The sequence below is a fragment of the Aquarana catesbeiana genome, linkage group LG06, assembly GCF_042186555.1.
Source record: "Aquarana catesbeiana isolate 2022-GZ linkage group LG06, ASM4218655v1, whole genome shotgun sequence".
Lineage (NCBI taxonomy): Eukaryota > Metazoa > Chordata > Amphibia > Anura > Ranidae > Aquarana > Aquarana catesbeiana.
In genome coordinates, this window is record NC_133329.1 from 292,227,856 (window position 1) to 292,241,968 (window position 14,113).

General features: G+C 38.6%; 1 protein-coding gene across 4 annotated transcripts in view; it reads right to left on the reverse strand.

Annotated features, from left to right (window-relative positions):
* SATB2 (SATB homeobox 2) overlaps window positions 1–14,113 on the reverse strand; it is a 303,695-nt gene that overhangs the window by 78,661 nt on the left and 210,921 nt on the right. For 3 of the 4 annotated variants that reach the window (XM_073633444.1, XM_073633445.1, XM_073633448.1), the window contains 2 exons: window positions 12,909–13,121; window positions 7,863–8,027 (listed from right to left, as the gene is read on the reverse strand). In XM_073633444.1, coding sequence (XP_073489545.1) covers window positions 7,863–8,027; window positions 12,909–13,121 — 378 coding nt within the window. The remainder of the gene's footprint in view (window positions 1–7,862; window positions 8,028–12,908; window positions 13,122–14,113) is intronic. The other variant, XM_073633449.1, reaches the window with a different exon arrangement.

Below are 14,113 nucleotides of genomic sequence, written 5' to 3' on the forward strand. Positions count from 1 at the left end.
ATCTTATGGGACAGTTTTTGTTGAAATGAATGGCCTGGTAACAGGGTCTCTAATGAAGGACAGCAAGATGTTGGCCATGGCCACCAACAAATTTGCACACTTGTTTCCAAACTGTAGAAGAGAAAAAGTAGAACTTTCATTGGTTGCAATAGGTGCTATGCACAACACTTCCCTTCATCCTGTTGTAGCCTTGTAACTCTGTTAAGCGGACAGGCTTTGGATTGTCACAAATATTCGGACAGGACAAATTGGCTCAGGCTCAGTATATCAATCTATATGTGTTAACTTTTCTCTAGTAGCCACAACTGATTGCCTGCATAGAAGCTAGTGTCTTATGAACACATTTACAATGCCAAGTGTGTGACCCACAAGTCTTGCTAAAGCTGCCCATAAAACCATCCATTACAGGCTACACAACTTTGATATTCACACAAGGGGGAATAGAGAGAAAAAACGGCACGTTTGCAAAACCAATTGTGCCGTTTTTCACATTTACTGCACGTTTTCCACATATGTTATTTATTACAGAGTGGAAAACCGTTAAATGCACAGTAGTTTTGCCAAGTAGCATTATGCATTTAGCAGTTTCAGTCACTTAACAGTTCCAACCCTCATTATATTTTGCCATGTGGTATATAAGAGGGTTTGTGTGTCTATTCATTTAGCAGCCTTAGTTTAGTGTGGTTTTCGCTACAATGCATTTCACAGCAAGGCTGGAGACTTGAAGGGGCTGTGTAGAATAGTCGAATGAGCAATCAAGCAACAAACTAGCTTATCCCATGAATCTTGGGGCAAAGTTTCAATTAGTAAACAATCTAAAGGTTTCAATCCTTGCCCTCTCCAGTTGCTCCCAGCCAGATGGGAGTTGGTCATTTTATCTGTAGCCACTTTCAGGTTAAAAGTGGATCTCAGGTTGTTTTGTGGATTTTTCCAGCTAATCACTTTCATTCTACTGGATGGGAGATGTCTGTGGAGGACACCAAGCTCCTCCTAATACTCATGGTCTACTGAAGACTTAAAAATATCACTACATTTGTTTTAATTACAGCTGTTTGTAAAATAATAAAAAATGTTGCTTTAGGATCGGTTCAAACCTGAATCGCAGAGGAATATGGTCCACAATCCTGTGCAATTTTGCGTGGTGCGGTTTGTGGGCCATTCATTTGAATGGGCTAAAATCGCACTGGATTGCACCAAAAGCAGTGCATGCACTTCTTTAAAACACACACCAAAACCAAATCGCAGTGTACTCCAGGGCAGGTAAAAACACTGCGTTTTGCGACCTGCATTTGGAGTGTTAGGAATACATTTACACCCGCAGCATATTGCGCACTGAGTGCATATTGAATGTGGTGCGGGAATCACGCATGGGAGGTTATTTATGAAAGGCAAATCCACTTTGCACTGCAAGTGCACTTGAAAGTGCAGTCGCCCTAAATCTAAGGGGTAGATCTGAAATGAGTGGAAGCTCTGCTTATTTTATCATCCAATCATGTGCAAGCTAAAATGCTGTTTTTTATTTTCCTTGCATGTCCCCCTCGGATCTACAGCGACTTTACTTCCAAGTGCACTTTCAGTGCACTTTTAAGTGCACTTGCAGTGCAGAGTGGATTTTCCTTTAGTAAATAACCCTCATGGATTTCCTACACTGCATTCTGGCGTGAACGGGCCCTTATGGTGAATTCCAGGCAAACAGCTAATATATACTGTATATATATATATATATATATATATATATATATATATATAAACATAAACAAATATATATATTTGTAACCCTCCTGGCACATGGGTTTCCTACACCGCATTCTGGTGTGAACGGGCCCTTATGGTGAATTCCAGGCAAACAGCTAATATATATATATATATATATATATATATATATATATATATATACATAAACAAATATATATATATATATATATATATATATATATATACATATATATATATATATATATATATATATATATATATATATACATATATATATATATATATATATATATATATATATATATATATATATACAAACTGTTTTACCTATCAAAGGATTTGTATATTTGTCCATGCAGTTCTGACATTTACAAGGCCCTGCTAGACAGCAGAGCCAGGCTGGTGACCTGACTTTTCTCTACTACTGCTAGGTCATCTCCCTGCCTTCAACCAGTGAAACAGACTGTATAAAAGCAAACATTTTATCTGGCAATTGTGAATTTTAAAATATCTACAGATTTCTTATATATATTCAGGGCTCTAGCAGGAATGCACCCCACTGGAGTTTCCAAATGTGCCCCACTTGGCATGAATTGTTATTCCTCCTACTGCTGTAAGGAAGTCTCATTCCTGCTGATGCACGCTGCTTAATGTAAAATAAATAGTAACCATCAGCTTGTGATGGACTGAAATTATTATTGTTCAATAAATGAATAAATAAATAAATAAATATAAATGAAAATCTGAAACCAGTGTCTGCCTCAGGTTTCAATATAATTACTGAGCTTCAAAGTGATTTGCTTAGTAATAAAAATAAATCCCGAAAGGCTACCTAGTCAGTGGCCCCTAAGAACCTTTGTACTCTCTGGTGTAACTCATTTGCCTATCATTTGATTGGGAGGAATGCAGTGTATATGATGTCACAGGTGTAGGTAAGCCGAAGTTTCTATTGAGAGAAAAATAAATGATCACTTTGCACATGTAACAGGTTAAAATCACAAAAGTACAGTACAACATGAATGATTTCTAATTCTATTGATACTGATATATCCTGTTGATTGATCTATTGATGTTCTGTTTAATTTTACAATGAAACTTTAGCAAAGGGGGGGGGGACGGACTATTGCAGGTGTATGCCCCAGGACCACCAAGTGAACAATGGGTCCCTCCTGACCCTCTTTACACATCCACTGTCTGCACCATAACAATCATTAAACTCATCCCACAAGTTGGAAGATGACACTCCCGCACTACCTTCTATTTTTGTTTTTCCTATGTGCAATAAAGTAAACAATGGGTAGCTGCAACCATCAATTGTGTTCCCACAATAACCAATGACAAAGTATCTTAAAAAAAGATTTTTCACTCAACCTCTTTGTGTCAATATTAATATAAAGTAATAAGTCAAATGAGCCAGAAATGTGCTTAAAATCCATTGTATCTACTGTATCTATTTCAAAATCTCACAGATACAAATAAAACACGTACAGGCATACCCCACTTTTAAGTACACAATGGGGTTTATTTACTAAAGCAGGAAAGTATAACAAAAAAGTCTCTGGTGTGTCTTGGGCTGATTTACTAAAACTGGAAAGTGCAAAATCTGGTGCAGCTGTGCATGGTAACCAATCAGCTTCCAGTTTTTTATTTTGTCAAAGCTTGACTGAACAAGCGAAAGTTAGAAGCTGATTGGTTACCATGCACAGCTGCATCATATTTTGCAAGCTCCAGTTTTAGTAAATCAACCCCTTTGTGTTACTCTTTCTTCTTATTCATCCTCATTGAGGAGGGTGAGTGCAACATCCTATCTTGGGCTCCTTTCACACTTGAGTCACAGGATATGTGAAATTTATTTTTTTTTCTATTAAGAGTCATTTCTACTGATACTACAGAAGTCAATGCAACTTCAGAAAAAGTTCCTGCACAAATTTGTCTGACTTTTGATGCAACTTTGGTCTAAAGAATCTAAAGTCAGATCAAAGTCACATCAAAGTTGCACTCCAAAGTGGCACTGGAAATCGTGCAACTTTGGAGCTGCCCTAATGTAAAAGGAGCCATTAGTAGCTTTGTCATACCACAAGTTACAATATTAAGCAGACAAGGGAGGGCAGCTGAGATTACTTCTTTTAGATTCACAGTATTCTCTTCTGCCTCCTGAATGACATCCAGTGTTGGCAAGTCAAGAATCATTCTCCTTCCCCAGATGGAAGTACTGGACTGCCACCTACATAAGTGAAATAACTACAATTTCAGCAGTTCAGTCATCTAGCCACTTAATACGGAGACTTGCAAGGTAGTTTTTCCCATTTACTGGAGTGTGTAAAGCAGACAGGAGGGGTTAGGGGGAACCCCAGAGTTGTGGTCGGAAGCCTTAGTTGAGGGGACAGTATTATCAGTGACCTAAATTGCTATGTTAGTTTACCACTGAACCTTATGCAAAGCCATGTTAAAAATGGTACCATGTCTGCACACTGGTCACTAGATCCTACACAAGGCCATGTTTATAAAAGGCACTTTACCTTCCTATTGGTCAGTGGACTTTACATAAAACCATGCTCAAACTAGCCACCCATTGGTCAACATATCCTTTTGCCACTGCCCAGATTATAGTTTCTTCATGATTACCACACCTCTAAACAAAAGCAAAAAACAAAAAAAAAAAGAATTAAAGCTAAAGCCCAACTCCAGCCAAAAACCTTTTTTTCTTGCAAATTGGATCACAAAAGCAATATACCTTTTATCAAGTATTATTTCTGAGTGTGATGTCACAGTGGAGATGTCCCCTTACTTCCTTTGCGGTTACTAGGACAGGTAGTATCTCCAGTGTTGATAGAAACAGAAAAAAAACCTATTTTTTAAGCGAAGTGGGGAAGGGTAAACATATCAATTACTTTTCACTTTTCATGTCCCCACTAGGGTCATTCTCCTCACATCCTGTGTGGTCACCGGGACAGAAGTTTGGGTAATCTCTTCAGTAAGAACACAGATAGCAATAGAAATTTAACAGAGAATCCAACCCTACCCACTCTAACCTAAATGTAAAGAAAATTGTGTCTGGCATTCCAATTATATACCCACCCTGTTTTGTTTTAGCAAGCAGATATAAAGTAAATTAAAATTTTCCGTTTACACAATAGAGAGTACAATACTGTTATTCCTCGTTTTTTACTGTAAAATCTATATGAATTAAAATACCAGTTTAATACCAATAGCTGTGTGATAACAGGTCTTAACAATGTCCGTTTAAAAAATAAAATGAAAAGTAAACAGGACATGGTTAAAATAAGTAGAGCCTCCAAAACACAGCAAGTTTCAGGCTTGGCTGCCTGTATAAATGTATCTTTGTTGTCTGGCTCTCATTATCAGACCACTTGGCTCTGATACCTCCAACATAATTCATCTTAAGCCCCGTAAACAGCATCCGTGTGTTCAATACCTTATTTAGAAGATTCCTTTAAGTGAGCTTTATTTTCTCTTATTAAACTTGCACAATGGTGGTAACCTCGCCCAGAATGTTGGTCATTAACTGCACAGCCCATGAAACGTCTGTATGACTTATATCTCCCTAATGGGATGTTAGGCCTTTATTTAATGTCTGTGAAAGTTTCCTTATTAGACAGGCCTGGGACTATCTGTGAAATTCAAAACAGGCCAGGGTATTATTTATGGTAGCACACTCCATGACCAATCAGGTGTAATGTTCCCATCACGACTAATGCTGGCTTTTCAGTTCTCATGGGCTACAGATCCAGAGCAGACTAACAGCATTAGGAGAGCACCGAAGGTTGTGACACAACACTAAGGACACCAGACCACAAGAAATCTAACTTGTTAACCTATTATTTTCCTTATCCATTAGTGTTTTCTGTATTGCAATAAAAGACTACTGTATAAGCATACAAGTTATGGTAACAAGGGACTAAAGCAATCAAAAGCCCTCCAACTGAAATGCTTAAGAATACTTTAGCAAGATACAAGAGTCATGAAAGGAACATACTACCCTGATGCACTTTAGTACATGTGTGGCTCCATTCATGCCCTCTCTGTCCCCGCAAGAAGGATTCACTGTCTCTTTCTTACATATAGTTACATAGTTACATAGTAGGTGAGGTTGAAAAAAAGACACAAGTCCATCAAGTCCAACCTATGTGTGATTATGTGTCAGTATTACATTATATATCCCTGTATGTTGCAGTCATTCAGGTGTTTATCTAATAGTTTCTTAAAGCTATCGATGCTCCCCGCTGAGACCACCGCCTGTGGAAGAGAATTCCACATCCTTGCCGCTCTTACAGTAAAGAACCCTCTACGTAGTTTAAGGTTAAACCTCTTTTCTTCTAAATTTAATGAGTGGCCGCGAGTCTTGTTAAACTCTCTTCTGCGAAAAAGTTTTATTTCTATTGTAGGGTCACCAGTACGGTATTTGTATATTGAAATCATATCCCCTCTCAAGCGTCTCTTCTCCAGAGAGAATAAGTTCAGTGCTCACAACCTTTCCTCATAACTAATATCCTCCAGACCCTTTATTAGCTTTGTTGCCCTTCTTTGTACTCGCTCCATTTCCAGTACATCCATCCTTTCTGTCCTAGTGACAACTGTCCCTGGGACTAAAGTGATGAGAAATGCAAACTTTTGAGTTGTCACCAGAAAAGGAATAGAGGGGTAATCTGCTAATAGGGCCTCGTGTTCCAGTTCCAATTGGGATTTTCCTCCACTTAAAGCTTACATAAATTAAAAATCAAAATGTAATAGATTGCAGGTTATCAGTCTCTGGATGTGGTGGCTGCACACGTTTTCTATTTTTTCAGGATAAGAACATTTTCAGCAATTGTAGAATATACCTGTTGATCTTATTAGAAATGCAGTGTCACTTCCTGTAAGCTTAAAATGAAGCACAAACAATCATATTTTTCCTTTGTAAGCTAGAAATCCAATCAACTATCATGTGATGTGTGACAAACATGGCTTCCTCCATAGACGGGACATACAATAAAAAAGTATTGTTGCCACGAAGGGACAGAAAGTGTGTTTTTTGTAGGACTATGAGGTGAAAATATAGGAGAAAGCCTGAAAACAGATAACTAATGCAGCCAGCATGGAGGGCTGGTAAACTGCAATGTATTACATTTTTTGGTTTTGGTTTTAGAATTAGTATAATTTACTGTTGTGTCTACATGTTAGGAATTAAAGAAAAAACTCTCCAATGGGACCCAGAGGCCAAAAAAACTGATACAGTAGGGGTTTTAACTATTCCCTACTCTATTCGAACTGGGGGAAAAGATTTGGCCCTAGATATACTTTATTGGCAATATAAGATACACACAGCAAAACAAGAGAATTGTGAACTGGGCAGCACAGTGGCTGAATGGTTTTCACTTCTAACTTACAGCACTAGGGTTGCTGGCTGGAATCCCAACCACGACACTACCTGCATGCTGTTTGCTTGTTCTCCCTGGGTTTCCTCCCACACTACAAAGACATGCTGGTAGGTAAATTGGCCTTCATGCATGTATAAATGTGAGTTAGAGACCTTAGATTGTAAGCTCCTTGAAGGCAGGGACTGATGTAAATGTACAGTATATGTAAAGTGCTGCATACATTGTTGGCACTATGTAAGTATCTGTAATAAATAAAAATTGCAATATGGAAGCTGAGTTCCCAAATGGTTCAGACATACTCAACAACACCTGAAAAAAAGGAGTATCACACAATTCCATAAAATTCCATAAAAACTAATCTGTGTGAGTTGCACCTAGAGGTGTGAGCACACACAAAAAAAAGTTCTTCTTCAACTTTTAGTGAGGTTAGGCTGCATAGGAAGGGCAGCTTGGAAGAATAATATAAGGCATTGTATTTTTATTAGGTGGTGAAAAACTGTTTATATAGCTTGATGTTATTTTTCCTACATAATAAATATTTAAGTGTTGCTAAAACAGAGATGTATCATAATTTCAAGATAAGATTATGAAATGAGGTGCTAGTAAATGGATTTTCGACATAATGCTATGTTTTTCCCTTTAGCCTGAAATAAGATAGGGTTATACCATCATGTTTCTATGACCAGATGCAATGTTTTATAAGGTGTATGGGGGATACAGGATATCACAACAGATCATACAACTGGCTCCCCTTTCCAGCTTACTCACCTGACTTTTATTAGCAGCTACTTTGGCAAAGAGAGCCTGGGACACCTTTGCTCGTTTCATCTCCTGCTGAATTTCGTCGTAAACAGCAGCTGTGATGGTAACATTGGAAGATTCCCCTTCTACTTTCACCTGGATGTCGGATGTCGGAGTAGTGGCGGTTTTCATCTGTAGAGAGGTTGTGGGGAAGGGGGGAAAAGACAGAAACAGGAAAAATGTTTCAGCTGAGCCATCTGTGCAGAAATTGTCAAAGGACTCAGTAGGGTTGGTGCCAAGGAGCATTAGCTACGGTGGGACACTTCCTGTCCATTATTTTAATCAGGTTAATTGTGATTGGGAATAATTGCTGTTGGGGAACATGGAAGGAAAGAGACCTTGACTTTTTCTTCATGTGTTCAGTGAATCTGTATGCAGGGGTTGTCAGTACAGTTTATATTTCATAACCCATTGGTTGGCACTTCATTAACCCATTAGCACCTACAGCAAACATTGATGTTACAGACATACAATAAACAATAAAAACATTTTTTTTCCAATTGTGTGATCTGTAGTACTCTTTATTGTAAACCCATATGTACAGTATACAGTATATACCCATATACAGTATATATTTTTTATGCTATACCAAGCAATGCAAACTTCCAATTTGTGTACATATAACATAAATACAGAGTATATACGTAGAAACAAATAAAAGCGATCACAGGAAAATAAAAATTGGTCCATTGAGTTTGGATTTTATTTATTAGGATAGGTACAGCCAGAAATACAAGCAGTCCCTGAGTTACAAACATCTGACTTACATGCGACTCATACTTAAAAACAGAGGGAGACAACAGGAAGTGAGAGGAAATCTACCCCTAGGAATGGAAATTCACTTCTGTAAAGCCATATACACACGAGCGGAATGTCCGACAGAAAAAGTCAGATGGAAGCTTTTTCATTTTCTATTCCGATTGTGTGTAGGTCATTGGACTTTTGTTTTCGAAAATTCTGACGGACCTAGAAATGGAACATGTTCTAAATATTTCCGACGGAACTAATTCTTATCTGGAAAACCGATCCTCTGTATGCTGTTCTGACGGACCAAAAACGACGCATGCTCTGAAGCAAGTACGAGACGGAAGCTATTGGCTACTGGCTATTGAACTTCCTTTTTCTAGTCCCGTCGTAAGTATTGTACGTCACCACGTTCTGGATGGTCGGACTTTGGTCGGACTTTGATTTGACCGTGTGTAGGCAAGACTGCTTGAACGGAATTTCGTCGGAGTTCCATCGGAGAAACCTTCGGAGTTTATTCCGACAGGCAAAACCGGTCGTGTGTACACGGCATAAGAGTTATCATGGGAAAAAGGTGTCTCCACTGAAGCTTTATCACCAATCCTTGTTTCCACAACAACCCAAAACTTTCAAAATCCAATTGTTACAGGAACAGAAAGTGAGGTGAAATCTTCTGAACAGGGGCACAGACAGCAACACAAATGTTACAGGGGTGTTGACCCTTCCCTATGCTATCCAAAAAACTTAAACATACTTTTTTTGGCTGGAGTTACACTTAAAAAATGTACCTGTTCCAACTTACATACAAATTCAACCTAAGAACAAACCTACAGAACCTTGTTAGTAACCCGGGGACTGCCTGTATATTTTATATAAGGGGCTAGAGACACAGTGGAGAGAGCCAACACTAGACTTTCCATTTTTCAGTCCTTATTGAAGTTCTAATGGTTTAATTAAATGTACCTGTACTTCCATCATACAGTGGGGGTCATTCATACCATAGCGCATGGGTTAGCCCACACAATGCGCATACATGTGTTTTTTTAACTTTCTCTGAGCTTCACTGCAATGCATTATTAGCAAATTTTGCAGTGAGTTTTTTTTTTATGACCGTTCTCTTTACCTTAATGCTTCTATCCTGCACTGCAGTATGTCTTAACATGCTGTGTTACCTAACAAAATGCTCCTATTATTTTTTCTCATCACACACCAACACATGGCCTTTTCTATTTGCATTGTTCTTGCATTTGGAGCCCAATGACCAACAATGGTGTGAAGGAGCCCATATACATGTATGAAAGCAAAACAAGACCACCAGTATTTTCTGTCTGCCTCAACACATGCCAATCTCAGTTACATTTTCTTTTCATGATGTCTAGTTTCACTGTACCACAAGCACTTACAAATACTTTTATAATTTACCAGCTTGCTACTTATAAAAGGGTTAAAAAGGGCTAAACAATCATAGTTATTGTACATGAGGTGTGTGTCTTCTGTTCCCTTCCTGTTGTCTGATAAAGTCTTCAGTGCAGGAACCAATTCTCCCAGAAAAAATGAGAAAATGGGTAAAGGTCTCTAAATAATAAATTACTACTCAATTTACGGCACTCCCTCATGTCCCTCTCATTCTTTATTAAACATGAACGTATGTCATCTGAGCACATAGCTCAAGTTACCATTATCCTCATTATGCTAACCAGTCGGACACCAAATTTCACCTAGGAAATGAGCGGAAATGAAAAGAGAAATTTCATTTTCGCATCTTGGGCCCCAGGTTGCTTCTGATTTGTGCCTTTAATGTTCTTAAACTGTTATTGTTATTTTCTCTATTCTGGCACACTGCTTTAATTGACTGATTCTGCAATCAGCTGACAAGTGAAGGGCAAAAGGAAAGGTTCCTATGACTGGATGACACAGGGGTCTCATACATTTGTTACCTGTTCGTTTCAAAATGAACACTGATGGATGGTAAAGCCTGGTGAATAAAAGAAGAATTCTGGTCCAATTATGAAGCAATTAAGTAGTGAGGGAAATCACTAAAGATAATTGTACAAACTTCTGCAGATTTTTGTAATTGAAGTGCAAGTATCATAAATTTACAGAGCTCTGTACCGTCAAAAGCTATATGTCTGTGCCCACCCACGCCACTAACTAATGCTAAAAGACAACACGCATTATACTGGGCCAGAAGAGGGAAATCTTCCTCCGCATTATGGAAGCTGAGCCTTGTTTTTGAGTCAGATTTCATGCCGAGAAGATGAAATGCTTATCCAGATTAACAATTCAAATGTTTTACCAGTACCTGGGATTTAGAGGCAGGATAATACCCCCAAATTTAATAAATGCACATAAGAGATGTAATTAAATCATAAACATAAAGGTTCATTATACATGGCCAGAGGATCTTTCTTAATAAATCATTTTGGAGAATTATTCCCTTGCTACAAAAAGTTGTACATACAGTGGCAAGAAAATATGCAAACCCATTGGAATTAACTGATTTTCTGTAGTAGTCTGCCATAAAATGTGATCTGATTCTCAGCTAAATCCCAACAATAGACAAACACAATCCCTGTAATTCATAAAGAATGGTGCAGACAGATTTAGCAAAAGTGTCTCTCATGCATTCTAAAAGTGATACAGAATGCGCCAAATTCATATACCTTGTCTGGAACCTGTACTGGAATACATCGCATGCTGTGTCACTTTTAGAATGCATGTGAGACACTTTTGCAATCTGTCTGTGCCAGTTTCTCTCTCTGTACGCCAAAAGAGAACTGGTTAATTAGCTCCACTTTTGTAAGATACGAACTATCGGTATCTTATTTTGAATTTGGAATATTCTCACCACAATGTAAAAGTGGGGCATTTTAGAACTACTTGAATTTGGTGCGCAAGTTTCTGCCAGAACCAAAAATGGCACAATTTCTTCATGAATTTGGCGTAACACATCAAAATGAGGGATTAATGCTAGAAAAGTGGTGAAGCAGCTTTATTGCATTCCCCTAGCTTAAAGCGGTGTTCCACCCATTTAAAAGTCAGCAGGTACAAAAAGTGACACTCACCTGTCCCACGGTCCAGCGATGCGGGTGCAGGAAGCCTTGCTATTCTCCCCATCCTCTGTGCGGAGCATTCTAACTGTGGGTGCCCGGCCGTGGCTTCACAGCCAGACGCGCACTGCGAATGCGTGAGCCGCGCTGCGTGCCATGAATGGCTGGGCAATCTCCTGGGACCTGTGACGTGTCCCAGAAGATTGCAGAGAGGAGGGGGGGAGAGGTGATCTTCCTTCCGACGCTGCGGCGCCATGGGAGGAAATGGGAGCTGGGTGCCTGTAAAAACAGGGTACCCGCTCCTCCCCAAAAAAAATGACATGTTAAATGTTACATGTCAGGGGGTCACCAGCACTTAAAGTGGAAGTTCCATTTTTGGGTGGAACTCCGCTTTAAGCGGATAACTAACAATTCTAAATTCTCATGTCTTTATTGAACACACCCATTATGGAAAAAAGTAAGTGAACGCTTGCAGTTAACTTTTTAAACTTCCTTTGCCAGCAATGACTTTAAGCAAGTGCTGGATCAGACCTGGATCAGACCTGTACAACGTTCAGGAGGAATTTTTGACCATTCTTCTTTACATAACTGCTTCAGCTCAGACACATTTGTAGGATGTCTGATGTGAATGGCTCTCCTGAGGTCATTCCACAGCATCTCTATGGGGTTAAGTTCTGGGCTCTGACTAGGTCACTTCAAAGGGAGCATTTTCGTTTTCTGAAGCCAGTCTGTGGTAGATTTTCTTAGATGCTAAGGGTCATTGTCCTGCTGCATCACCCAACTTCTACTAGGTTTTGTTTTTACAGTACTCATCAAAATTCAGTTTACTGCTAAATAAGGTCAGTTAAAATTTAAAGGAATCCTGAAAGGAGTATGAAAGCTGCCACTGCAAACCTCCTTTAAAAATGCTATTTTCTGGGCTGACTCTTTCTTCAGACTGTCAGAGTCAAGTCAGAAATTTTGGTCTGCAAATTTGCTCTATATCAGTTTAAAAAAAAAAAAAAAGTATAGACGCCATTGACTTTTTCATTAGCATTTTGATAAAGACAAAAAGGCCACCTCCATATTCTTATACTACAGGTTTCCTTTAAATAACAATTAATCAGGTCATTTGTGTTTTAAAACAAGTCAGTTGAAAAGTCTTCCGTCACTGCAGCATCAGATTTACAACTTACAATATTCTAGCCCTCTAAGAAATGTACTAACAGATTGGACATACCTGTGGAACTCGAGATGAGCTAGGACTGCTGGAGGATGATGACAGTAGGCTAACGTTGGGGTTCATACTTCTTTCCCTTTCATCCTGATAGATCCGATCTCTCTCCACTTCTGGTAAATTTAAGAAGTTCTGCATCGCCCTCAGGTTCACCAGCAAAGACTGGGATGCTGTTCTGGGGTCTTCTTCCTTACGTAAGATTTCTGACAGCAAACCCTGGTCACACACATTAAACAGATATTTTAGTATTTATGCAGAAACATATATAAGGCCCAGAAATGGATATAAGCGGTGCTATATCCCAAACATTAAGTGTATTGGAAAAAACAGGGCAAAAAGGGACCTTTTCAGGCATCGAACAAACAACATGTAAAAAAAAAATTACATTTATTTTAGACTCAAAAAATGCACAAAACACTCTGCATATATCAACACATAATATTTTTTTGGTCCATAAAACATATAAAACCCACCATGGATTATATAGGCACACAAAATGCAAATAAACCCCGAGAGTTTCAATTCTTCACAAAAAACTTCCTCAGGGGGGTGTACCACAGTGGAATATAGTATATATAGTATATATATATAGTATATATATTGTATGTATGGGACCAATGCATGTAAGTAACTTACAAAACCAGCAGTAGCGATACCTCGGGATATAATTGCACTTAAAATATATCTTGATAGAAGTCCTCCATTATCTCCCTTGGTGGTTGAATCTTTTGATTTTTGGCATTCAAAGTCATTTTCCACCTTCATATGTGGATCAGAAGTGTATCTGATATACTATATACCAACTTTCTGAACTAGATATATATATATATATATATATATATATATATATATATATATATATATATATCATTTTTTTCTCTTTTAATACATTTTTATATGTTGCTTTTTCAGCCTTTAGTGGCAATTCTGTGGTGTCCTTTGAACTCCCCCAAGACAGAGCCATTTCTTTTGTTTTTGAAAGGTATCTCCCTCTAAAGAAGGTTTAGGTGGTGTAGTGGATAGCGCTCTCACCTAGCAGTAACAAGGGTTGCTGGTTCGAATCCCAACCATGACACTACCTGCCTGGAGTTTGCATGTTCTCCCTGTGCCTGCGTGTGTTTCCTCCCACACTCCAAAGGCATGTTGGTAGGTTATTTGGATTCTGTCTAAATTGGCCCTAGTATATGAATGTTTGTTAGGGACCTTAG